General features: G+C 45.9%; 3 protein-coding genes and 1 long non-coding RNA gene across 4 annotated transcripts; 1 reads left to right on the top strand and 3 right to left on the bottom strand.

Moving 5' to 3' along the window:
- The first annotated feature begins 9,993 nt into the window (after positions 1 to 9,993).
- On the top strand, positions 9,994 to 16,893 carry LOC120111513 (ABC transporter B family member 9-like). The gene is made up of 12 exons (XM_039128662.1): positions 9,994 to 10,453; positions 10,954 to 11,008; positions 11,388 to 11,563; positions 12,173 to 12,394; positions 12,486 to 12,724; positions 12,818 to 13,343; positions 13,421 to 13,694; positions 13,836 to 14,472; positions 14,550 to 14,778; positions 14,857 to 15,123; positions 15,215 to 15,478; positions 16,083 to 16,893. Exons 1-12 carry the CDS (start codon positions 10,208 to 10,210, stop codon positions 16,725 to 16,727), a joined length of 3,780 nt encoding a protein of 1,259 aa, XP_038984590.1. The 5' UTR covers positions 9,994 to 10,207; the 3' UTR covers positions 16,728 to 16,893.
- A 2,497-nt stretch (positions 16,894 to 19,390) lies between these two features.
- On the bottom strand, positions 19,391 to 20,902 carry LOC120110533 (cytochrome P450 94A1-like). Its single transcript, XM_039125796.1, has one exon. It carries the CDS (start codon positions 20,900 to 20,902, stop codon positions 19,391 to 19,393), a length of 1,512 nt encoding a protein of 503 aa, XP_038981724.1.
- Positions 20,903 to 24,838: 3,936 nt separating this feature from the next.
- Positions 24,839 to 25,513, bottom strand: LOC120110524 (secreted RxLR effector protein 161-like). Its single transcript, XM_039125751.1, has one exon. It carries the CDS (start codon positions 25,511 to 25,513, stop codon positions 24,839 to 24,841), a length of 675 nt encoding a protein of 224 aa, XP_038981679.1.
- A 914-nt stretch (positions 25,514 to 26,427) lies between these two features.
- LOC120111511 lies at positions 26,428 to 26,926 on the bottom strand. Its single transcript, XR_005512682.1, has 2 exons — positions 26,889 to 26,926; positions 26,428 to 26,797 (listed from the first exon to the last, which is right to left on the bottom strand). It is a non-coding gene; the product is annotated as an uncharacterized LOC120111511 (long non-coding RNA).
- Positions 26,927 to 27,198: the final 272 nt, after the last annotated feature.

Here is a 27,198-nt window from a genome sequence, read left to right as displayed (position 1 = left end):
TCCGCTTCGGGGATCGGGGATCGTCGACCGCTCCCGGGGGTCCACTCTGTGGCGCCCCGGGTGGAACCACCCTTTCCACCCCTCACGGCTTCTTTCCGAGGTCGAGGGAGTCTGGTTCTCTACGGTCGACCCTCGGGGCATCCCGACCTTAGTCGAGGAAAAGTATTGTCCGCTTCGGGGATCGGGGATCGTCGACCGCTCCCGGGGGTCCACTTTGTGGCGCCCCGGGTGGAACCACCCTTTCCACCCCTCACGGCTTCTTCCCGAGGTCGAGGGAGTCTGGTTCTCTGCGGTCGACCCTCGGGGCATCCCGACCTTAGTCGAGGGAAAGTATTGTCCGCTTCGGGGATCGGAGATCGTCGACCGCTCCCGGGGGTCCACTTTGTGGCGCCCCGGGTGGAACCACCCTTTCCACCCCTCACGGCTTCTTCCCGAGGTCGAGGGAGTCTGGTTCTCTACGGTCGACCCTCGGGGCATCCCGACCTTAGTCGAGGGAAAGTATCGTCCGCTTCGGGGATCGGAGATCGTCGACCGCTCCCAGGGGTCCACTTTGTGGCGCCCCGGGTGGAACCACCCTTTCCACCCCTCACGGCTTCTTCCCGAGGTCGAGGGAGTCTGGTTCTCTACGGTCGACCCTCGGGGCATCCCGACCTTAGTCGAGGGAAAGTATTGTCCACTTCGGGGATCGGGAATCGTCGACCACTCCCGGGGGTCCACTTTGTGGCGCCCCGAGTGGAACCACCCTTTCCACCCCTCACGGCTTCTTCCCGAGGTCGAGGGAGTCTGGTTCTCTACGGTCGACCCTCGGGGCATCCCGACCTTAGTCGAGGGAAAGTATTGTCCGCTTCGGGGATCGGGGATCGTCGACCGCTCCCGAGGGTCCACTTTGTGGCGCCCCGGGTGGAACCACCCTTTCCACCCCTCACGGCTTCTTCCCGAGGTCGAGGGAGTCTGGTTCTCTACGGTCGACCCTCGGGGCATCCCGACCTTAGTCGAGGGAAAGTATTGTCCGCTTCGGGGATCGGAGATCGTCGACCGCTCCGGGGGTCCACTTTGTGGCGCCCCGGGTGGAACCACCCTTTCCACCCCTCACGGCTTCTTCCCGAGGTCGAGGGAGTCTGGTTCTCTACGGTCGACCCTCGGGGCATCCCGACCTTAGTCGAGGGAAAGTATTGTCCGCTTCGGGGATCGGGGATCGTCGACCGCTCCCGGGGGTCCACTTTGTGGCGCCCCGGGTGGAACCACCCTTTCCACCCCTCACGGCTTCTTCCCGAGGTCGAGGGAGTCTGGTTCTCTACGGTCGACCCTCGGGGCATCCCGACCTTAGTCGAGGGATCCTTGCGTCAAGCCGATGTTTCATCGTCCTGCGATACTTCTCGAAGTCGAGGGAGTTTGGGACTCTACGGTCGAGTCTTCGAGGCATCCCGATTTTGGCCGGGGAATCTGAGGATCACAGACAGCCCAACATTAGAAGAGAATTACAGTCATCAAGATAAGAGAATTACTTGCAGAAAAGGAACTGAGCCCATTGTCCTGATTGTCTTGAACCCCTAGGAGTTTTACTGGTAGTACATTCGTAGATTCTCGGAGTTCCAGCTTCGCGGGATCAGGGTCCCCTCCAGGGACTTCAATTTGTATGCCCCTGGTCGTTGTACCCGGGCGATTTGATACGGCCCTTCCCAATTCGGGGCGAGCTTTTCTTGCTCGGTCGGTTGAGAAGTCTCGGCTCTCCTGAGGACGAGGTCCCCTACTTTGAAGAGCTTGGGCTTGACTCTGGAGTTGTAGTATTGGGCCGTTCGCTGTTGGTATCTTGCCATGCGGACCCGGGCGACCTCTCGTGTCTCTTCGACGAGGTCCAAGTTGCTCCTGAGCTGGGAGGAATTGGTGTCGGGGTCATAATGCTCCACCCTTGGAGAAGGCAGGCCGATCTCCAACGGGATGACGGCCTCAGTGCCGTATGCTAGGTTGAAGGGGGTCTCTCCTGTGGGCAGTCGGAACGTGGTCCGGTACGCCCAAAGGACATTGTACAAGTCCTCGACCCACTGTCCTTTGGACCGATCAAGCCTAGCCTTGAGTCCCTGCAAAATAGTGCGATTAGTTACCTCAGTTTCCCCATTTGTCTGGGGGTGAGCGACCGAGGTGAAACGGTGATCAATGCCGAGCTCAGAGCAAAATTTCCTGAAATGAACATTGTCAAATTGTCGACCATTGTCAGATATAAGGATACGGGGTAGTCCGAATCTGCAGATTATGGACTTCCACACGAAGTCCCGCATCTTTTGCTCGGTGATCCGGGCGACGGGTTCGGCCTCGACCCATTTGGTGAAGTAGTCGATGGAGACGACCAGGAACTTCCTTTGTCCGGAGGCTTGGGGAAAGGGCCCCAGGATGTCGATCCCCCATTGGGCAAACGGCCAGGGGGCGATGATAGAAGTCAGCAGGGCCGAAGGTCGGCGCTGGATATTGGCGTTTCGCTGGCACCGATCGCATTTCCGGACGAAATCCGTCGCATCCTTCTGGAGTGTGGGCCAGTAATATCCTTGCCGCAGGATCTTGTGGGCCAGTGCCCGACTCCCCATGTGATTTCCGCAGATCCCTTCATGGACCTCTCGGAGGGCATAGTCCGCCTCGGAGGGGCGGAGGCATCTGAGAAGGGGAGAAGTGAATGATCGACGATAAAGTCTATTCTCGTACAGGACATACCGGGGGGCTTGGCGCTTGATTCGGCGAGCCTCCGTCTCGTCATGAGGTACGGTCCCGTCTTGGAGGTAGCGGACGAGCCCATCGATCCAGCTTGGCTCGGAGTCGATGCACATGGTGGGCTCGGGTTCCTCCGTGCTGGGGATCTGGAGATACTCGAGCGTTGTTCCCTTGGAAAGCTCGCTCATGCGGGAGGTTGCCAATTTGGACAGCTGGTCTGCCCTGAAGTTTTCCGCCCTGGGAATGTACTGAATATTGAAAGAATTCAGGGCAGACGTAAGTTCCCGCACCTTTTGGAGATACTTTTGCATGGATGGCTCTTTAGCTTCAAAGTCTCCTTGGATCTGGTTTACTACCAGCTGGGAGTCGCTGAAGGCCGTCAGGTCTTCCACTTTCAGTTCTTTCGCTAGCTTGAGCCCGGCGATGAGGGCCTCATACTCGGCCTCGTTGTTCGAAGCCGGGAACTCGAGGCGCAAGGCTTGCTCGGCCACCACTCCGTCTGGACTGGTGAGGATGAGTCCGGCTCCACTACCCCCCGAGGTTGAAGACCCGTCTGAGTGCAGGACCCATGGCTGCCTCGGGGCTTCCTCCGCGGATACGGGTGGCAACTCGGGGTCGTCCGGCAGGGTACACTCCACGATGAAGTCGGCGAGTATTTGGGCCTTGATAGCCGGCCTGGGTCGATACTCGAGGTCAAATTTCCCGAGCTCAACCGCCCATTTGGCGATCCTCCCCGCACGTTCCGACCTTTGCAATATTTGCTTCATAGGCTGGTCGGTCAATATAGCTATTGTGTGGGCTTGGAAGTAAGGCCTGAGTCTCCGAGCCGAAATGATGAGAGCGAAGATGGTCTTCTCAAGTTTAGAATATCGGGTCTCAGCATCCCTGAGAACCCGGCTGGTGTAATAGACCGGCTTTTGGAGCTTGTCCTCTTCCCGGACGAGGACTGAGCTCACTGCGGCCGGGGAGACGGCCAGGTATAGATAAAGAACCTCGCCCTTCTGGGGCTTGGTGAGCAGCGGGGGAGAGGCCAGAAGGCTCCGGAGCTCTTCAAAGGCTCGCTGGCATTCTTCTGACCACCGGAAGTCTTTCGGCCGTTTGAGGCTTTTGAAGAAAGGGAGGCAGCGCTCGGCTGACCGAGAGACGAACCTTCCCAAGGCGGCAACTCGCCCTGCGAGCCGCTGCACCTCCTTAACTGTCTTCGGAGGCGACATCTCTTGCAGTGCCCGGATTTTCTCCGGGTTGGCTTCAATTCCGCGCTGGGTCACTATGAAACCTAGGAACTTGCCCGAGGTGACCCCGAACGCACATTTCGCCGGGTTGAGCTTCATTTTGTATCTTCTGAGCTTGGCGAATGTCTCGTCGAGATTGGCTATGTGGTGTTCTGCCGCTCGGCTTTTCACCAGCATGTCGTCCACGTAGACTTCCATATTTCGGCCGATCTGGTCTTTGAAAATTTGGCTGACCAGTCTCTGATAGGTGGCCCCAGCGTTTTTCAGGCCAAAGAGCATCACCTTGTAGCAGTAGGTGCCCTTGTCGGTGATGAAGGCCGTCTTTTCCTCGTCTTCTGGCGCCATTCGGATTTGATTGTACCCTGAAAAGGCGTCCATAAAAGTTAGCAGTTGGTGCCCTGAAGTAGAGTCGACGAGCTGGTCGATGCTTGGAAGGAGAAAGCTGTCTTTCGGGCAGGCCTTGTTCAGGTCGGTGTAGTCCACGCACATACGCCATTTTTCGTTGGTCTTCTTTACGAGGACTACGTTGGCGAGCCAGTCCGGGTAGGAGACCTCCCGGATGAAGCCGGCTTCGAGGAGTTTGTCCACCTCCTCGGCCGCAGCACGTTGCCGTTCCGGGGCGGGGCCCCTTTTCTTCTGCTTTACAGGCCTGCTGGTTGGCCTCACCTGGAGTCGGTGAACCATGACCTCAGGGTCAATTCCTGCACGTCCGCAGGCGACCAGGCGAAGACGTCAGCATTGTCCCGCAGGAAGCTGACGAGGCGATCCCTCTCGCGGGCGCCGAGGCCGGAGCCGACCTGCACGGTTAGCTCGGAAAAATTTTCTTTTAGTGGAACTTGAACAAGAAGCTCACCGGGCTCTACTTGCTTCTTCCAGAGGGTGTCCCTCGCATCGAGGGTTTCTATGGGCAATAAAGGGCCCGTTGGCTGAATTGTCGCCTCGGTCGAGGAGGGGTCCTCTGCTGAGGTCGCCCCTGCTGACGGGGCGGGCTCCTCAGTCTGGGGAGATTCTTCTCATGGCGAGGGGATCGGCTCCTCTGTTGGCCGCGCTCCTCGCGGCGCTTCTTCTGCTTCTTAGAGGCGGGCTCGATTGCTCCCCGCCTAGAGGCAACTGCCTCCTCGGCCTTGGCATACTTTCGGGCCCGGGCCAACATTTTGGTGAAGTCGGCCGGGAAGCTCTTCTCGATGGAGAAGAGGAATCGGTAGGAGCGAACCCCAGTCTTCAGAGCCGACATGGCTATCGACTGGTCTAGCTCGCGAACCTCCCATGTGGCGGCGGTGAAGCGGTCTAGGTATTCCTTGAGGGACTCCCCCTCTTTCTGTTTGATGTCGAGGAGGGAGTCTGACATCCGTCGCTGGCGCCGGCTGGCAGCAAAGTTGGTGGCGAACTGCCTGCCGAGTTGCTCAAAAGAGGACACCGTGTTCGGCTTCAGTCCAGAAAACCAAAGCCGAGCGGTCCCTCGGAGGGTTGCTGGGAAGGCCTTGCAAAGTATGGCCTCCGAGGACCCTTGTAGGGCCATGAGGGCCCGATAGCTCTCCAAGTGGTCGAGAGGGTCGGTGATTCCGCTGTAGGGCTCCACCTGAGGCATTTTGAACCTTGCGGGAACCGGCTCATCCTCGATCCGGCAGGAGAAGGGGGACTTGGTAGTGAACTCAAAGTCTCCCTCCTGCCTCGCCTTCTTACTGTGGAGCGCTGCAATTTGGCGCTCCAAGTGCTCAACCTTTCTGTCGAGCTCCCCCACCCGCGGGATTGTCGCCGCGGTTTGCGCCGGCTCACGGCGGTCCGGGGCTGACTCAGCCTCAGAAGGCTGGAGTCTTCTGTTGAGATCCTCCCCCGGTAGCTCTCTCTGGGGGGAAGTCCGTTCTTCGTTATTGGCTCTGGAGGAGCCATGTAGATTCTGGCCGGGGAGGACCGGGCCGTTGGGAAGAAATTCCGGCGGGACCTGAGCCCGCGGGGGAAGCGTTGGTAAAGCTTCCTCGCGTCGCAGGCCCTGAACGGCGGCGGCCAGGGCCTGGACTTGCTGTACTAAGGCGTTGAACTGTTCCGACTGGACCTGAGGAACTGGGTCAGCCGGAGTTGGAGAATTCTGGACAGAGCGTCCAGGACTTTGCGGGGGACGCCGGGAGACGTTGGAGGCTCCCTTACTTCTCAACTTCATGACTGCTACTCGGGCCCTTCCTCTAGCGCCAACTGTTGCTGGAAATTGGACCCGGGGACAATCTTCGGTCGAGGGAGAGGGAGCTGCGGGTCACCACGGCGGGGCGGCGACCAGTCGGCGGGCGGCGTCCTTCGTCTGGGGTGGCCGGAGAGAGGGAGCTGGGGGTCCTCACGGTGGGGCAGCGATCCGTCAGCGGGCGGCGTCCTCCGTCTGGGTGCCTGCAGACAAACCGGTGGCCGGGTTTTCCGGCGGGGGCCCTCCGACGCTCAAGTCAGGGAGGGGGCAGATAGTGTAAGGAGGAGATGAACAGAGCTTGTAAGGCGCGGAATTTTCCAACCCCCTCCTGAGAAGCCAAGGCTCCCTTTTATAGGTGGGGGTCGGTTTACCTGTGATGTAACAGGGCGAGGCCATAGTACGGCTCGGCATGTGGCTCAGGTCGGCGCACGGTCAGGCGAATCATTGTACTGATGTCGGCGGTGAGGGCGTCGTACGACCCGAACCAGTACGCTACCAGGCGAATCATTGCATTGGTGTCGGAGGTATGGCCGAGATCAGAGACTTATCATGGTTGACCAGACTCTGCTGGGCTAACTTGCCGTGGAGAGCCGAGGATCCGTAGATGTCAGGAGCCATGCGCATTAATGGTGGAGTAAGCCGAAGATCCACATTAATTGTAGAGTAAGCCGGAGATCCGCATTAATGGTGGAGTAAGCCGGAGATCCGCATTAATTGTGGAGTAAGCCGGAGATCCGCATTAATTGTAGAGTGAACCGGAGGGTTACAGCGGCCATGCGCAATAAATGCTGAAGCAGTGGCAGGGTATGGTCCTCAGTTGGACCTCGGAGGAGTACGGCCGTAGTAGGTGGCCGACAAGGGTAGACCTTGAGCGTCAGGATTTTCCTAGGTCGGATGTCTTGAGGTCGGACGTTCCGAGGTCGGACGCCGACTTCGGGTGTTCAGGGTCGGCGATTGTGCGGCTTCTTGGGGGCATTTGTGTCACTTGGGGGGAAAAATCTTATTCCCCCAACAGTTCTAATAATCAGGCCAGATTTTAGCGGCAACAGAACTAGAGACTTTCTATGTGCTAGATTTGGAGAGGTTATTTTCTCATTTTCGGTGTTAGATTAGAAGGGGTTGTTCTCTCACTTATGATTACAATGCTAAGTAACAAAAATGTAGATTTCACATTTTATGACCTTATTGATCTTGCCGTGAGTCTCAATGATGCATCTTTGCCCTTTTTGGCAGTTACAATTGCAATCTCCACATCGCTTACAATTAAACAAACAATATAACCTTTTACTTCTTGTAATTAGAGATGTATGCATCTCTCATTACCACCGATCAATCAGCTACAATCAACTTATAATGAGATCTATGGTGGGTTTTAATTCCAAATAAAATGTTAGATTGAGGAAAGAATCAAGGATGGTGGATATTATGCATGTTTGTTTAGTAAATCAGATAAATTAAAATATTTGAGTATAGATATATCTGCGGAAATCAAAAAAATAAAATATTTAACAATTGAACTAGATATTTGTCGGAGATTTTGTAATATAGATTCAGTGCAGTTAGCTATATAATACATCATCCAATCAGCTATATTTTTAATTTTTTAATATATGAAATCTCAATAAAAAAGGATCATAGATATTATCCTAAAAGAGGAATGAAGTCTAACCTAGCAGAAAGTAATATCCAAAAGTTATTTAATAAGTATTTAAGATCTATTTACTGTATAGTCAATATGGGGCTAAACAAACGCCAACACAGATCCTCACATATTCTTTTCATTTAAGTCTTAGTATCTTCATCAGGCTAAAGGTTCAAATGCATTCAAATCAAATCATAAATACTATAAATCTATTCTAAATCAATGTTGTAGTGTCCCTTAGTACATATTGACTATAGGTTGGATCTGTTTTGATACTATTTGCAATAATTTAGAATCTTATCTAAAAAAAATTAGTTAGAAAATATTATTTAGATTCATTGGGACACGGTAATCTTTCCCATCTAATTTTGTGCCGAGGACACCCTCATCATGAGTTTCAAAACAGAGTTTTGAAACTGTGAAAAAAAGAAGTTTTAGCACAAAACCAAAGAGCTCAAGTCATCAAAGCCTCCAGTACTGTTGTCATCTGCTTCATTTGTTGTTAATGTTGACACAGAAGAGGAGCTCTAGTCCCAGTGTCGCTGAGCCCTAGTCCCAACTAGGTTAGTGAACTTTTCAAAAAAAAACATTTGCGAACCTGATAGATGCTCATTACATGAAATTAACTTGAGAGTGATCAGGTAGGATTCTTCAGACTCATAGAAAAAATAGATTGTATGAAATTTTCAGTGTTCTTCTGGGACAACTCCATTTGCCTTCTGAAGACTCCATCTTCGGGATCGAGAAGCTATTTAAACAGATTTTTTTTGCTGAGTGGAATACTGGGCATGCAGGATAATTCAGTGACAGTTCTTCCTCATCAGTAGAACAGAGAGGAAGCGAATACTAATACGGTTGAAAGTAGCGGTGTCGGTGAGAAACGCTCGATTGGTCTTGAGAGAATTGAAAACAAGCACTTCAATTGGTGCAGCCTTTTTATTAAACTTCTCCCCAAAATCCATTGCCATAATCCTAGCTAGTATGCCCAAAATATCCCGATATCCAGATTTCTGATGGAGGATCCTAGGACTTAAATTGGCCATCAGCTGCCAATCCTCGGTATACATCAGAATGCCAAGCAGGGCCGGTGGCACACAAAAGTTTTCCATGACTAAAATAGACAGACGAAAATAAGCTTTAAACGAAGAGGACTAATGGTCTGATCTTCAAGACATAATGGTATGACTTCCTCTTGTGAATGAAATGCTAAAAGCCACTGATGTGATCATAACTTCCAATTCGCAGCATGGGCACTACATCAAACTGATCAAAAAGAAGATACAGCATAACTTCCAATTCACAGCGTGCTACAGCATGGACCGGCCCCTGCTTCCATTGCACCCTGCTGAAGGAGAAGAACAACGAGAAGATGATGGCCGAGAAGTGTTGGTGTTTAACTTATAATCCTTGGAGGTGGGAAGGGGTACAGCAGCTTAGTTTTCTGAGATCAACAAAACAGAGCTCTTTATGTTCAAAAGAGGATGGTATAGCAGGAAAGTGTTGGCCTGAATTTTTTTGTGAAATTGTTTGGAACTTTCAGACAATGAATACTCCTGCTTATAGGTCTGGATGAGATCCTTTTCTTCACTGCTTCTTCTTACAAGGATCAACATTTTCTGTCCTAATTTGGTTTGGAGCCATTTAGCTTCTTTTTCTAACATATGTTCTTTTCTTTTCTCGACAATGTAACTCATCTTTGTCTCACATCTCTGTTGTAAATATGATTATCTTCAATAAAAGTCAGAGCTCCTTTTTACCTCCCTTTACATAAAAAAAAACTTATAAAATAATTTAAATTTCAAAAAAATAAAACCAATTATTTCAAATATTTTTCTTTTTTCTTTTTAGTCCCGCAACAAATACGTGGAAGCAAGTTTTCATGTTTTTTAAATTGAATTTCTTTAGCAAGAAGCTCAAATAGAGCTTCATGGGAGAGGGCTGGCTCGGCCATGTCGATCACCACTGGAAGGAGCCTATTTCGCAGCAGCTGAAATAGACTTAAATCTATCTAATAATTTCTTCTTCACTTTCTCTAATGAGGGGCTCAGATGACTAATAAATGTTATGTAATATAATACACGATGGACAATGAAGGAAGAGAATACCGACAACAAAGAAATTTCCTTGTTTGACGTTAGTTCCTTCACTGTCCGTTTGTTTGGAGTCACATTGGGCCGCCCAAATTTTCAAGTACATCAGGATGATGACGGACGCCAAGCACTGGTGAAAACTGGGAACATCCCACTTAGAAGTCCATCAAAAAGGGCACTGCTTTGACATGCCGCTTCTATGGAACTTAATGCATAGCGATTCCTACCAGTTATAGCGTGTTTCTTGGTTTCCAAGTTCAATCCAGAAGCTCGGTGGGATGACAGCATGTAGGTAGGCTTGTGTTCCAGCAGAGAAAATAGAGAGAGTAAACAGGGAAAAAAAGACTTGACAGACGCAATAGGAGAAGATATGAAGAAACAAGAGGAAATTCTGAGGGAGGGAGATGGTGGTCGGACGAAGAAGGGGGACGAAACAGTGCCATTCTGTAAGATGTTTTCATTTGCGGACACTTGCGATGTGGCTTTGATGGCCGTCGGTACTGTCGCAGCGGTCGCTAACGGGATCTCGATGTCGCTCGTGTCCTACGTCTTTGGTCAGCTCGTTAATGCCTTCGGCTTCAGTAGTAAGGCCTCTATAGTGCATGAGGTCTCCAAGGTTGGTGCCTCCCTCACAGCCCATCACCATTAACATTTCTAAGTCTAAGATGTGTTTCTCTGTCGCACAAAAAAGTTCCTCGGGCCACACCAGTGACATCATTGCCTGAGGAACTTTGTTTTGGGTGAACAAGCTGTGCCTCGCACCAATCTTTCAGTCTCCTCATTCTGTTTTCCATGTAGCGTGAGATCCCATCGCCTGTTTAATCAGGCTAACGGGGATTACTGACTGTTCTGTTTCTTTAAGTACCCATCAAGAGCTTAAATTTTTAATTAAGTTTTTTTGTCGAGGGAAATTTCTTTATTAAATTTTGTAGTACAGAGCCGCATCTCAAAAAAAAAAAAAAGGTAAAGAATCGATGATATATTTCCTGTACTGTTTTGCATGTAGGGAATCTGAACGCACTGGGCTGATTTGTCTTCCTTACTTATAATTAGTCATGCTGTGTGCTATTGATGGAAGACTTCACTAATCTGAGTTTGGTTGCAATTTTGTTTCAGGTGGTTGTCAAATTTTTATATTTAGCTGCAGGATCAGGTGTTGCTTCTGTTCTACGTAAGTAATCGAAGTACTCTGTTCGAAAAAAAAATTCAAGCATCGTTATACTTCATGTGTCTCTCAGGCTCATTCATTTAGATCAAACAATCTGTAGTATATCATGATAGCACCTATAGGTTAGTCTTTTGCAAATATCAAATTAAAAGCATCTTCGGATAGTTCAGGAACGGGTCCCGTTGAGGATGCCAGACTCTGAAATCGAAGTTAATCTGTCAGCACAGTTTTTTTGCCAAGTGATATATGTGGTATTTTCATTGCACTGATATACTGAACTGGTAAATGAAATAGTTGGCCAAAGCCTTGTTTTTGTGCATCTTTTATGAATGAAGGCTTGTTTTTGTGTATCAATCTAAACATTGTAACTTCTCGATGCCAGAGGTCTCATGCTGGATGGTGACTGGAGAGAGACAAGCAACTCGAATTCGTGGCTTATACCTCAAAGCTTTACTGAGACAGGACATTGCATTCTTTGATAATGAAACTACAACTGGGGAAGCAATTGAGAGGATAACTGGGGACACTGCACTTATTCAGGATGCCATTGGTCCAAAAGTGAGACGCATATCATTGATACAGGGAGAGTTTCCATTCAAAAAAATATACACAGAGAGTTCCCTAGACCCTAATTACATCCAAACATATTTCAATTTTATCTCATCTGAAATATTGTTCTGCTAATATCTGCATAACTTTTTTTGATAATGTAATTTCTTCATAACATTAAAGAAGGTTCATTTTTATTTTTAACATGAGGGTTAAGTGCCATGGCATCTCAATATATATATATATATATATATATATATATATATATATATATATATATATATATATATATATATATATATATATATATATATATATATATATATATATATATATATATATATCATATCCACATCTTCTTTGACATATAGTTTTTTGGACATGCTTTAAATCGTTCCATCAAGAAGGAAAAGGATGGAAGGAAGAAAAATAAGCTATAAACCAGAAGTTTTATGTTGTTCTAAAAAATAACCATGTAAAAATTTTAACAGCATGCAATTCTTGATCTCCCCTGGTCCATGCAAAAGCTCCCCCATGAATTCCTGTCTTATCATATGAAAGTTGAACCCGTTGTAATTTCAAAAGCATCTAATAATTATTTTTTGTTGTTATTCCTAGGCTGCAACTTTTGTGCAACTCGTTTCAACCTTCTTTGGTGGCTTTATTATAGCATTTACAAGAGGCTGGCTTTTGTCTCTGGTCATGTTGTCTAGTTTTCCTCCCATTGTTATTGCTTTTGGAACCATGTATTTGTTACTGTCCAAATTGTCGAGCCGTGGACGGAAGGCATACGCTGAAGCTGGAGCTGTGGTCGAACAAACACTTGGATCCATCAGAACAGTACGTATGAATTTGTGTTGCATCCTCTATTATATATCAAGTGCTTCCTGATTTCTTAGTTTTATTCCTGTTTGTATGCATTTTTTTCTAGGTTGTATCCTTTACAAGTGAGAAGCGAGCCATTGACAAGTACAACAAGTTCATAAAAGTTGCATACAGGGCTACTGTTCACGAAGGGGCCGTCACTGGCTTAGGAACTGGCTTCATGTTATTCATTTTGTTCTGCAGTTATGGCTTAGCTGTATGGTACGGTTCCAAGTTGATAATTGAGAAAAGCTACAATGGTGGAGTTGTCATGAATGTCATAGAAGCCATTGTGATCGGTGGAATGTAAGTCAGAGTTCATTAATCACTTTTTGCTCTTATCGTTCGAAAACTTTATTTCAAACCCTGATTCTTGTGGCTGAAATTTTGTTGAACCAGGTCCCTTGGCCAGACATCCCCCTGTTTGAATAAATTTGCAGCAGGGCAGGCAGCAGCATATAAAATGTTCGAGACTATCAACCGAAAACCAGGCATTGATGCCTATGACACAAACGGCATCGAGTTGGAAGATATGAAGGGCGACATCGAACTTAAAGATATTTATTTCAGCTACCCAGCAAGGCCCGATCAGTTGATATTTGATGGCTTCTCGTTGCGTATACCAAGTGGCAGAACCATGGCTCTAGTTGGAGAGAGTGGCAGTGGCAAATCTACTGTGATTAGTTTGGTGGAGAGATTTTATGATCCACAGGCTGGTGAGGTGCTGATAGATGGCGTCGACCTGAAGAGCTTAAGGCTTGGGTGGATGAGGCAGAAGGTGGGACTAGTTAGCCAAGAGCCCGTCTTGTTTGATGCCACCATCAAGGAGAACATTGCGTATGGGAAGGAAGGAGCAACACTGGAAGATATTAAGAGAGCTCTTGAGCTTGCAAATGCTGCCAAGTTCGTTGACATGATGCCGGAAGTAAATACATCACTTTCTTCTAGCTATTTGATTTTCTCCTACGACTGTATTCCTCAGTTACATGGTTGCAATGGCAGGGCCTTGATACGTTGGTTGGCGAGCATGGAGCGCAACTCTCTGGCGGACAAAAGCAGAGGATTGCAATTGCGAGGGCAATTCTGAAGAACCCCAAGATCCTACTTTTGGACGAAGCCACGAGCGCGTTGGATGCTGAATCCGAGAGGATGGTTCGAGATGCATTGGTCAGAATCATGTCAGGAAGGACCACCATCGTGGTTGCTCATCGTTTGAGCACTGTGAGGAATTCTGATGCGATCTCAGTCCTGCATCACGGAAAACTTGTAGAACAAGGTGATAGTTTTGTCGTAATATTTCTTCTCGCTGTCTCATGCTATCATAATCAGTAGAGAAGATAAAAAGAACGTACCAAAGACATTCATGAAACTCTAGTACTAACTACCAAATCTATGTGGTCTGAATTATGCTGAGCAGGTTCGCATGCTGAGTTGATCAAAGACGTCGACGGGACGTACTCGCAACTTGTACGCCTGCAGGAGGTTAACAAACAAGATGAAGAACCTCCGGTGGAGTCGAGAAAATCATGTTCGAGTTGTGACATTGCAAGGTCATTGAGCAGATCGGCGAGTTCCAGGTTTTCCCATCAGAGATCAACTAGCCGAGGTTCCTCCCATGGAGGAGGCATCGTGCCTTATTCCTCAACATCTTTAGAAGATGAACACAAGGAATTAGAAGAGCAGGATGATGATGGCGAAGTGAGCAAAGGGGTACCTGTCAGGCGACTGGCCTCTCTGAACAAACCGGAGCTGCCAATTCTTCTGCTAGGATCCACCGCTGCCGCGTTACATGGAGTGATATTTCCAGTGTTTGGATTCCTCATTTCGCGTTCCATCATGACATTCTTCGAACCGCCACACGAACAGCGAAAAGAAGCCAGGTTTTGGACACTGATGTATGCGCTTCTGGGGGTATTCTCTCTCATTATGGCACCAGCACAGCACTACTTCTTTGCGGTGGCAGGTGGAAATCTGATCAAACGTATACGATCCTTGTTATTTGAGAGAGTGGTGCACCAAGAGATCAGCTGGTTTGACGAGCCTTCAAATTCCAGGTAGATTGGATTTCGCCTATACAACAACATCACAAGCCTGGTAATCCCTCCTAACATGCATTCTTGTATCTTCCCAGCGGGGCAATTGGTGCAAGGCTATCAACAGATGCTTCGACCGTACGAGCGCTTGTAGGAGATTCCTTGGCAGTGATGGTTCAGAACTTATCTTCTGCTGTCATGGGGTTTGTCATAGCCATGGTTGCAAACTGGAGACTTGCACTCATAGTCTCTATATTGGGACCTCTGGTGGGTTTGCAGGGGTATGTTCAGACGAAGTTACTTGAGCCATCCAGTGCAGATGTCAAGGTACGTAACAATGCCTGTGAACTCTCTTTTTCTTATATGGATATGTTCTCATGAAGAATGCAATTAAATTTTTTGCAGGTTATGTATGAAGATGCCAGTCGGGTAGCAAGCGATGCAGTCAGGAGCATTCGAACTGTTGCATCGTTTTGTGCAGAGCAGAGGATTTTGGATACTTACGAAAAGAAATGCAGAGTGCCCATGAAACATGGAGTCCGACGAGGAGCCACAAGTGGCTTCGGTTTTGGCTTCTCAAATTTGGTGCTCTATTGCACCTATGCACTATGTTTTTATGTGGGCGCCATTTTTATTCATGATGGTCATGCAAGTTTTACTCAAGTATTTATGGTCAGTGCCATGGAATTTTGTTCTTGTCATTGTTGTTGCTGATTCCATTTGTACCAAAATTTGGCTTCATATTCTTCTTTATAATTGGCAGGTCTACTTCGCTTTGACCATCGCAGCTATCGGAATTTCACAGACAAGTGCATTCGGTCCAGATTCCGCCAAAGCAAAGGAATCAACTGCTTCAATTTTTGCAATTCTTGCTCGGACGTCCAAGATTGACTCGAGCACTGATGACGGCAGAGTGTTATCGAATGTGAGGGGAGACATTGAATTCCAGCATGTTTGCTTCAAATATCCTACCCGTCCCGATGTGCAAATCTTCAGTGACCTCTGCTTGAGGATCCCCTCGAGAAAGGTACATCATCAAAATTTCATATCAACTAAATCATCATGATCCATCAATATAAGAGTGAGTTTTGAACCGAAAATATTCCCAAGTTCTCTCACAAATTTAAGCATTAAGCTGCCGCTGCTACTTCCCCTTGTTTCTTTGTTATTCTTGTCACAACACAGAATATTACCTAAAAAAACTAGTTGAAAGGTGTTATGTTGATTTTTTGGTTATGTATAAGTAATCCAAGATCTACTGATATTGGACTAAACAACACATCCCCATATAGATCCTCACATACTCTCTTCCTTTAACCTTTGATGTTCTAGCTCCTCAGGCTAAAGGTCCAAATCCATTCAAATCTAATTTTAAGCCCATGATCAACTCCAATGAGCTCGTACTATAGTGTTCTTTAGTCCACGTAAGCAATTGGTTGGGTTTGCTCAGATACTATTTATTACAACTCAAGACCTAAATGAAGATATTATTTGGGTTTGTTTGCCCTATATAAGTATCCAAATTTTACCGATTACATAGCTGATGTGGGACTAGATATACGCCCGCACGGTCCTCACAATAGTTCCTAGACACCTTTCCTAATGCTCACAATTTAAAGTTTATTGCACAGATTGTCGCACTAGTTGGAGAGAGTGGAAGTGGAAAATCGACTGCCATCGCTCTGCTGGAGAGATTCTATGACCCTGATTCCGGCAAAATCTTGTTAGATGGAGTAGAAATCCAGAAGTTCAAAGTAAGTTGGCTGAGACAGCAGATAGGCTTAGTAAGCCAAGAGCCAGTGCTATTCAACGACACAATCCATGCCAACATAGCTTATGGAAAGCAAAGGGAGGTATCAGAAGAAGAGATCATTGCAGCTGCTAAAACAGCAAATGCCCATTGGTTCATATCGGCATTGCCCCAAGGATATGACACCAACGCCGGGGAGAGAGGGATGCAGCTGTCCGGTGGGCAAAAGCAGCGCATAGCAATTGCAAGAGCGGTTATCAAGAATCCTAAAATTCTACTGCTTGACGAAGCAACCAGCGCTTTAGACGTGGAATCTGAGCATGTGGTACAGGAAGCATTGGATAGGGTGAAGGTTGGAAGGTCGACGATGGTTGTGGCTCATCGTTTATCCACAATTAAAGGAGCTGATATAATTGCTGTGGTAAAGAACGGTGTGATAGTCGAGCAAGGACGGCATGAAGCCCTCATGGAGTTGGCAGACGGAGTTTATGCTTCTCTTGTTGCAGTGGGTACATGTTCTAGGTGATTGAAGAAAATTGTGATAAATTGAAAACAAAACTAGAGATGGAGGGACAAACATATTCCATCTCTCTAATTGGACCATAGATATGAACCCTTACTCCTACTCATTTTCCCATGATATATTATGTAATTAAGGATGGTGGAGCGCAAACATTAATTCTATGATATTCTTCTAAAATTTTGTGAGTGTTGGATTAGAATAAGGAGGGTGATTGCTGAATGTTGCAGCTGAATGTTGTAGGAATACTTTTTCTTTTTTATTTTTTTTCCCCTGCACCAATGGAATACCATTATTGCACTAAACATGATTCACCATATCAATGGTGTACCAAGTAAACGTACAACAGATATTGTCAAAACTCTTACTATTTCGTTTGTACACTACAACAGAAGAAGGCTATAGCGACATTTACATGCCGACGCTAGGTAGAAGCGTCAGTAATTTTGGCTCTATGCCAAAATTTGCCGACGCTTCTTAGTAGCGTAAGCCAATATGAAACCACGACGATGCTTTTATTAGCGTCATCGGAGGCCAAATGTAACAGGAAGAAAGGGATTAGACGACACTTAAAAGCATTGTCGAAGTCCAAACTGAGCCAGACCAAGGACGACACTTATAAGCGTTGTAAGGCAGCCCCTAAGACGATGCTTATAAGTGTCATCGGAGGCCGGGAGCTAAGACGGTGCTTATAAGCATCGTCAGAGGCTACCTCCCCACTAAACCAGTGCCCGATCGTCTTGTAACCCTCATTTTCCAAGCCCTAGCCCCCTTTTCCTCCTCTGTGGTGCCAAGCTACCGACCCGATCGATCTCCTCTCCAGAGCCCTAGCCCGATCGATCTCCTCCTCCCTCCTCTTCGATGCGAGCTCGGCCTCCTCTCCGGCCCTGACCGACCCATTTGTATTGGTTAAAACATTAAGAAAAGTTCTGTAATATGAGCCATCGTCGATGGTTAGAAGCAAACCATCTATTTCAATTTCAGAATGACTTGTTTGATGGTACCATAGATTTGCGATCTGCCCCTATTCCACCAACTAGAACTAGAGTTCTTAGAACAAATGCATGACACCAATTATATACCCGGTAAGGTCTCCAAATGTTCAAAGAAGAGGGGAAGGTAGGATGTTGGCAGCTCAATGAATGAAGGATTACTAGTAAAGGTTTTTGAGAATGGTGACAACCTTTTCGAGAGTGATGACAACATATATGGACTGAAAACTGACGATGACACAATGGCAGCATTTACACAGAAACAGTTATGAAAAAAAAGCATTTTCTTTGATTTATCTTATTGGGAGTATAATCTTCTTCGACATAATCTTGATGTGATGCATATAGAGAAAAATATTTGTGATAACTTGATTGGAACATTTTTAAATCTTAATAAGAACATCAAAGAACGTATCTTGATTTGAAAGACATTGGTATAAGACAAGAGCTTCATCCAAAAAAGCTTGCTAATGATAAATTTTTTATACTTTCTGCATGTTACACAATGTCTACTCAAGAGAAATATCTATTTCTAACCGTTCTGAAAAGTATGAAGGTTCCAGATGGCTGTATGCATCGAACATTTCATGATGCGTAAATCTTAAAGAGCGAAAAATTTGAAATCTTAAGAGTCACGATGGTCACATTTTGATGCAAGATATCTTTCCGTTGGCTTTAAGATCGTCAACGCTGAAGCAACTTCTTGCAATTGTTTCTTAGTTGTCATCATTTTTTTAGACATTATATTCTAAAATTCTTGATCCTAGGGAGCTTGATCAATTGGAGACTAATGTTGCACTTACACTATGTTATATGAAAAAAAAAATTCTCTTAAGTTTTTTACTATTATGGTTCATCTACTCATTCACTTAGCGGTGGAGCTAAACTTGGTGGACCGGTTCACTACCGTCGGATGTATCCTATTGAGAGGTGATTTTGCTAAACTCTAATTTCCATATTTAAAAATCATATTGATGTCGGCGGAAACCAAAATAATGCCGACGCTTATAAGCGTCGGCGTGAACCCAAGTTTTGCCGACGCGTATTAGCATCGGCGGAAACCGAAGTAGACCGATAAAGGTTCGCATTTTGTAAGCGTCGGCAAAAAATACTTCCAACCTACACCTACCGACGATTTTGCGACGCTTATTAGAGTGTCGACATGTAAATTACCAATGTTTATACGCGTCAAAAAAGGCTCTAAAAAGTGTTGGTAAAGATAACCATTTTTGTAGTGGTAGTTAGGCTGTAATTCCAAAGGTTATGCACGTAAGAGATGCTTTTTGATAGACCGCTGGACCTCAACAAAACCTTAGGTTCCTTCTATATCATTTGTTACGGGTTTTGTAAACCATGCAAGGTCCTCAAGCAATCCACCATTGATCGAAAGCTGAAATATTTTTCTTAAGAAAAGAAACAAATAGAGAGCTGATATTATATATATAGGAGCTGACTAGGGATTTCCCCTCACTACCTTCTCTTCATAGGAGCTGACAAAGGACGCCACAGGGATATCGGAGCATGCCATGAACTTAGCATATTATGACAAGTTTTCACTAAAAGACAAACTAGCTATTCCAAATAGAATAATTTTAAAATAGAAAACTAGGAAAACTAAAAGGCATAACTAACGTATAATGCTAGTATGGCTGGGCTCTTCAACAAATGGCAACGACATCAAGCCATTGCAAGGTCACCGCCACCTTTGCACGTTCTTTTCCCCTGCTTCTCCCTCACCGACACCGGAAACCCCCCTTTCATCTTCAAAGTCGAGATAAATTCAACCTCTGTCGTCGCCGCCACCTCGAAACTAAACCTTTCGATCACGCTTGCAGCCAGCGCCTTCATTTGGATGTATGCCGTCTCCTTCCCCAGACACGTCCTCGGCCCGGCATGGAACACCGGGAACTGGAACGGACTCTTTGGCCGAAAAACTCCGTTCTCCAGCCACCGCTCTGGCTTAAACTCCTTGCAGTCCTCCCCCCAAATGCTCTCCATCGCACCCATTGCGTAGCTGTTGTAAATCACCCTCCACCTTTTTTTCACCATTGTCCCGTCCGGCAGCATGTCATCCTCCGAGCAATGCCGCGGACAGAGCGGCACCGGGGGGTAGAGCCTTAGCGTCTCCGACAGCACCGCGTGGAGGTAATCCATCTCTCTCAGCTCATCCATTGTCAGCTTTCCATCATGATTTCCATGCCTCCCCCTGACTGAATCGATCTCATCCAAAATCCTTTCCTCAACCTCGGGCCGGGTCGAGACTAACCAGAAAAACCAGGTCATGGCGGTCGGCGTGGTCTCCCGAGCGGCAAACACGAAGTTGATGATGATGTCACGAAGAAACTCGTCGGAGGAGTTCCCATTAAGCACGGAATGCGAGAGGAAGTCACTGCTGCTCCTTATCTCCTCGGGCTTCCTTCCCTTCCTCTGCTTCACAATCCTCATGGCGAACTCATGCACGTCGCCGATCTCCTCCTTCAGCCGCCGCTCAGATCCAACGCCGAGCAGCCGTTGAAGCTTCCACACAAAGCAAGGCTGGTTGAACCTTTTGTTGACGACACCCAATACCGCCTCGAAGGCGTGGATGAACCTGCGAACGTCCACGTTGCCGTGGCCAAGCCAGGCTGGATCCACGTCGGAGACAATCTGGCAGACGTTGTCGATGGCGAGGCGGTCGAGGAGGTCATGGAGGTCGAGGGACGCGCCCGTGGCCGCGGCCTTTGAGAGGAGGAGGACGAGGCGGTCGGCGACCTCGCTGCCGACCTTGTCCAAGATGATGGTGCGAATGTTCTTGGTACTGAACTCGCGGCTGGCAGCCTTCCGCTGGAGCTTCCAGTGGTCGCCATCGGAGTTGATGATGCCATGGCCTAGCAATTCCGAGAAGATGGCCATGAAGTCGTCGCCTTTGGGGTAGTTGCGGAAGTTGGTCTTGAGGATGTGCTCGATGTTCTTGGGATTGCTGGTGATGACAGTGGAAGGCATGGTGATGGTGTAGGTTGGGCTCGCCAGCACCAGCTCCGTTGTCCACTCCAGAATCCGATCTTTGTTCTTCACCATTTCGAAGAAGCTTATTTTCGTCGGAGGCTCTCTATTAGATTTCTTCTCGCATGAGCAATGCTGAATAAAGTAGTAGAAGAAGAAGAACGTGATGAAGAGCAGAGCAGGGAGGAGACTGAAGTCGTCCACCATTTTCCCTTAGATGGTTGAGTAGAATTAATGTTGGATTCAGTGATAGGAGCATGACTCCCAAGTGATACATATTTATAATTCTCTCTCCACTTCATTGTTGCACTAAAGGTCCAGTCCTCATCGTGACTTACCTTCTGCCTACGTATTCTAGAAAGTGAACCTGTGTATGGAGAACAGTAAAACACTGTAAGGACGCCACTCGATCATCGATCCCTCCGCAACATACGGGGACGGTGGGTGATCGGGACTTGGAGCCTTCCAGTCACCAACGTTCTTGGTGTCTTTTGGATAACAACGAAGTTTAAGATGTCAAGCAATGCGAGCCACCAAGATTTTTTTATAGAGACTAGCGTGGATTAACAGGAAACAATCGAGTCCATTGAGGCGATGTCTTTTTTCTTTTCCTTTTATTTTTGTTTTGAATGAAACGCCGGGGAAGACTACATAGTCTTGAGGAAACTGGAGTCGTCCGTCGTTGTAACGTATGCGTTGGGGTAGAACAATGGGGCACAAACCTGTTGGGCCCAAAAAGTCTCGAAGACTAGTAGTAAAACGACATGCTTATCGATTCAGATCGTGGGGCGGGCGTATCCGAGGGCAATGGTGGTTGATAGCCTACACCCCAGCCTCAGCCGCCGAAGGCCCTTAGATTCCATGGCGTGCTTCCAAACGAGCCCTCCATTTCCATTTCCGGCGTGCTGAAGTTAACTTTGACGCTGATTCCATGGCTCTAGAGCACTGACATCAAATGCGAAACAAGAAAAAAGGATGGAGGTGGGGCTCAACTTAGTTATACGAAGAAACTAATGAGTCATTGCATGCAAAAGTCTTCCTTTTGCATCAACATCTGGTGCTCGAGCGCAAAGGTGATGTTGCACCGGCAAGTCATCCATATTGAAGGGTCATGCCATTCTAGAAGTTCAGAATACTGAGTTTGTATGGAATCTTAGCGGTGGAAAAGCCTAAAAGCAGTTACATGGTATTGAAATCATTGGATTTTGATAAGGGAAGACCCAACTAGTCGACCCTAAAGTGATGACATAAGGCTTATCGGTTGGGGTCATGGTAACTGATGATTGTGTGGGTTGTGAAGAATGATTTCTTTGAGGTCATCTTAGACCTCTTTGCCCCACTTTATTAAGGCTAGAAATCGGTACATGTTATGGAATTATTTCATTTAAAAAGCGAAAAAAGAAAAGATACGAGAATGGTAGTTCTAATATTAGCTAGCGATAATGTGCTCAGACATGAGTATAATTTCGCTTTCTCCTTTTGCTTTTCCTTTTTGTTTCATTACCTCTTAAAGAAATACTCATTCATCAATTTAACATGACATAAGTAAACATGAAAATTGCACCGGCCCGTTTTCATGGATGGTAAGTGAACTTCAGATTCATCTCGTTGATAGCTAAGACGGGAGTGGAGGAAGTCATCAGGTACATTGGCCAGTCCATTTTAGTTCATACAAGGTGGTATACGGATGGTTCTTTTACTTCATCTAAGTTTAAGTTGGCGAGGAGGGAAATTAATTTGTACCTCTATTGCAGGAGGTTTTTGCAAGAGGGTGGCTTAAATTGTTGAAAGATTCCAATGCCAATGGAAGTCCAAACTAATATAAAAGGAGGAGCTATTTGTTATATGACATAGGAATGCTTGTGGCGGTATAGATTGGTCTGTCTACAATCATATGTACCGCAAGCTTGAAAGTTCCATGGAAGAAGCACAAAGCACACTTGCTTCCTCTTGCGGCTTCTTCTTGGGACAAATTTTTGTAGACTTATAATAATTTGTTTTGAGAATTAGGATAGGAAAATAGTTTAATGGGTCTACTTACGTACCACTATCTTTTATAAAAGATTCCTACTGCTCTTTTGTGTTTTTCTTTCTTGACCAATACCCAATAACTTTACCAACTCAATCAGTTGGCACTCCCTTCCCTATGCTTGTATAATATAATCATCATGATTTGGAGGTATTGTTCCTACCATATTGATAAATAACTGCTATGAGCTCTGCGTGCACTTTGGCCTCTATGTTACCTAGAAAGCATAGTACAAACCGATATTCTAGTGGTTTGGTGGAATTTGTCTGTACAAAAACTTTGTAGAAAAGAAATGACATGATTGTGAGAATGCAATTTAATGCCCTCGGTAAAGGCTAGAGCAAATACTCTAGCCTCCTGTCCATGGAGACTATAAGTGAGCCACTTGTTCTTAGCCAATTCTGGATTGGCTCATTTTATTGGCCCGTTTACTAGCCCCTGACTTGGAATCAGTGGACCAAGTGACCTCAAGTGTATCCGGCATGATTGCATGAACATACTACCTGCTCTGAGTGTTGGGCTTCCATTTCCACAAGGCTACAGCGGATATAAGGCTTCAGCGAAGTTGGTTGTAGCCCAAATCCAAACCAAGTTCTCTTACGACGGTAAAACTGACTGCTTTTTTAACATTACCATCTGACTAGTTGCACTAACAAATGGATCCTCCCGAGTGAAATGCCTGCTGCATGCCCCTCAACTTCCCACGGGACAGCACGCCATTGTTCGACAATTTGCCGGGCTGCACTTATTTGCTGCTTACGCCATAATTTTAATGTGACCGTCCAAATCATAAGCATCACAATCGGCCCATGATAAACACTAGTAGGCTTGTGTTGCAATGTCTCTTCGTTCAAATAGGCTACCATTTATAAAAAACTAATATCTTATCCAAAAAACTAGCCAAAATGTATTATTTTGATTTCTAAGTTCTATATAAGTATCTAAAATTTTTTAAATATACACCCGCACAACTCCTCGCAGTGGTGCACTTGCCAATCAATCTGAGCACATAAGGCTAAATTCCAGGACAAATGATTTGATGTTTTAAAAGACAGTTTATGCCTTAGATCACCCTGTGTCACCGATTTTGAAAACCTGTATGCTCGACACTCTTGCATGACCAAGATCTGAATCGTCTACTTAGAAAATAATATCCTTAGCCTATAGGTATCTAATCCTATAGGCCTTATAATAGTTCCCAGGTCATGTATATTAACATGGCTTCCTGGCCTATTTATGAACGGGACAACGCACAGATGCAACTCAATCATTGCGAAGTAGAAAGAAACTGTTGAGATTAATGGGCACAAACTCACTGTATCCGGCTTACCAATTAAGAATTGGACTCATTCAGACATTCCATCAAACACATCACAGGCATGAAAAGATAAGCACAAAGACACCAAATTTACGTGGTTCGGCAGCAAGTGCCTACATCCACGGGGAGGAGGAGCAATCCACTATATCAATCTTCCCAATAGGGTACAAACATAAATACATAAGAGCCCAAAATATGGACTGCCAAATGATCACAATAGGAGGCAAGATAAAACCAAATATAAAGCAAGAAACAACCTGATCGGATCACCCTTCTACAGCCACAATGATAGATCAAAAGTGTAGTATACAAATCAACCTTTCTACGGCTCCAATCGTAGATCAAATGAGTATCAAAACATACCTTCCCTTGTTGCATTTACTGTGAACAGCAAAGAAGAAAGAGGCTCACGGAAACAGGGAAGTCACAGGAAGAAGCCACGGTTGAAGAAGGGAAGAAGGAAGAAAGCCTCCAGCGAGTGAAGACAGAAGGGAACCCAAATCGAATGTTGCCAGGAGACCGAGAGCGCACGGGAGGATGAAGAAGATGGGTGCGGCGGCGGCTGAAATCCCTTTCACCCTAAAAACAAAACAAAACCCTTCATCTCACGGAAAACAGGTAATGTGTACCTTATATATAATGAAATGTCATTTTGCAAATAGGTCCCTCTCAAAGCCACTATTTGGAGCAAAGTCCAAAATAATCAACAATCCTCCTCCTTGCGACAAATTATGTACCTATCATCAAATATGGATTGATAAAATAACCTCCTCCTCACCACAAGCCCGGAAGGGCATTAACAAGTGCTCACACCAATCAAGTTCAGGAAAGTCCTGAACTTGACTGCTGTGATTGGTTTAGTGAACATATCAGCCGGATTATGAGCAGTGTAAATTTTCTGAAGCCGGACATCACCATTCTCCACCAAATCTCTGATGAAGTGATACCTGACATCTACATGCTTAGTGCGTTCGTGATACATCTGATCTCTGGCAAGATGCAAAGCACTTTGACTGTCACAATTAATATCCAAACGGTCCTGCTCGAGACCCAAATCCTGTACTAATCCTCTTAACCAAATAGCTTCCTTTGCTGCCTCTGTCAACGCCATATACTCTGCTTCTGTAGTAGACAAAGCAACTGTAGGCTGCAAAGTAGCCTTCCAACTGACTGCACAACCAGAGGGAGTAAATACATATCCGGTTAATGACCTCCTCCTGTCCAAATCACTAGCATAATCTGAATCAGAAAATCCTGTAACAGTGCAATTACTCTGTGCGGAGAATACCAATCCCAAATTGGAAGTGTCTTTTAGATATCTAAGTATCCATTTCACAGCTGACCAGTGAGCCTTTCCAGGCTTATCCATGTATCTGCTTACTACGCTTACTGCCTGTGAAATATCAGGTCGAGTGCAGACCATTGCATACATGATGCTACCTACTGCACTTGCATATGGCACTCTGGACATATATCCACTACAGGAAAATGGGCCTTTCCCGGCGTTTTTTTAAGCCTTTACCGACGCTTAAAAGCGTCGGCGAAAGTACCGCCCACGCTAAAAGAAGCGTCGCAAAAGCGTTGGAGATGACTGAGTGGGAAAATTTTTTACCGACGCTAAGCAAAAGCGTCGGCAAAAGTCAGGCTTTGCCGACGCTTAGTAAAGCGTCGGTGTAGGCTTTTTGCCGACGCACAAAAGCGTCGGCATAAACTCACGTGGCGATGGCAGGATTTTGTCCGATGCTTGTTTTCCCCGACGCTTATTAGCGTCGGCAAAAGCGTGCCATCAGCAGGTTTTTAACGACGCTTTAAAGCGTCGGGAGTGCTTTTTTTAAAGAAAAAAAATTAGAAAAACAAATACAAATTAAGAAACATATTATAGCATTATGAACCTGCATTACATTTACATCAGAACAAACATTCAGATCATTCAAAAAAATGCATATTGTCATATATGATGAAATTTGCATAATAAGTTTAGAATTACAATGTATTTTGAAAAATATAAGAAAAATACATATAAAACTTCTTAGATATCTGTCTCAAAAATATCAGGGACCGGATTCAGCACCATCATCATCTCTACGAGCTGTTGAAGTATCAGAAATCTACAAAAAAAAAAAAAACTTTTGAAGTTAGGAATATGAAAATCATTAACTAATGAAAATAAGTGATAATTATGTAAAGTCATCAAAATACTGAGATGATGTTCTCATTACTCAACTAACCAAGAACAAGGCTCCAAAAAGAACCTTAACCTGTTATAACACCCAAAAGCACACAACATAGTTAGAATTGGCAATTGGGAGATGGACAGAAGGAACACCTTGGCTTAGGTTAGACTATGGTTAAGGATTTAAGCATATTAACTTGCAGCAGCTCCACTAATCAGTAAAACCACCTTCAACCTTTAATTTGTAAGAGCTTTACCTGAAACTATACACCAAAATAATACCTTTGTCGAGCTGAGAATAGCCCGGCAGGTAGATATATGAATTGGAGCATTTCGGGAAAATTACAGGAAAAAAGCCAAGATGCTCGAAATCTGTCACCCTTGATTGTGCCAGCACTAAAACATCATATATATGGCCTGTAATTGGGATGCTAAGCTTAAATGGCGCCATAACTTCTCCGGATGATCTCCAGCCACTGATCGGCCACATGAAACTGAAAGGTTTCTGACAGTAAGCCACCTTAGTGACTCAGTAAAACACCAATTGTCTGGGACCAGATTAACAAAAGAAAATAACCTGTTCTGGAACCAAGATTTCAATCATAAAGCTAGTGCGTTGAGGACAAATATAAATGAGGTTGAAACTATCAAGATGTTGTTCCTGAAACCTCACATTAGCCTGCGTTGCTTTTCCTGGTCCAAGATAAATAAACTATTCTTTCATGCAGGTGAAGTAGTGTTGCTCGGGGAAGAGCTTGACCATCCAACTCTTTTTCTATATAGTATCTAAGTTCGACAAAACATTTCCAAGATAAACTTCCTTCCAGTAGCAATCTCCACCACCACTTTAACATCAAAGGTTTTGTACTAATTAAAGACCTTGATGTCCTACTGTGGGAGGCTTCTTCCACTTTGCCAGGGTGCCACTGCTATGCTGTAGTGACTGATGTGAGTGGTTATATTCAGTATAGAGCTTTGTAAAG

Source organism: Phoenix dactylifera, chromosome 1 (genome assembly GCF_009389715.1).
Source record: "Phoenix dactylifera cultivar Barhee BC4 chromosome 1, palm_55x_up_171113_PBpolish2nd_filt_p, whole genome shotgun sequence".
Taxonomy (NCBI): Eukaryota; Viridiplantae; Streptophyta; class Magnoliopsida; order Arecales; family Arecaceae; genus Phoenix; species Phoenix dactylifera.
This window is presented reverse-complemented; position numbering and strand designations above follow the sequence as displayed.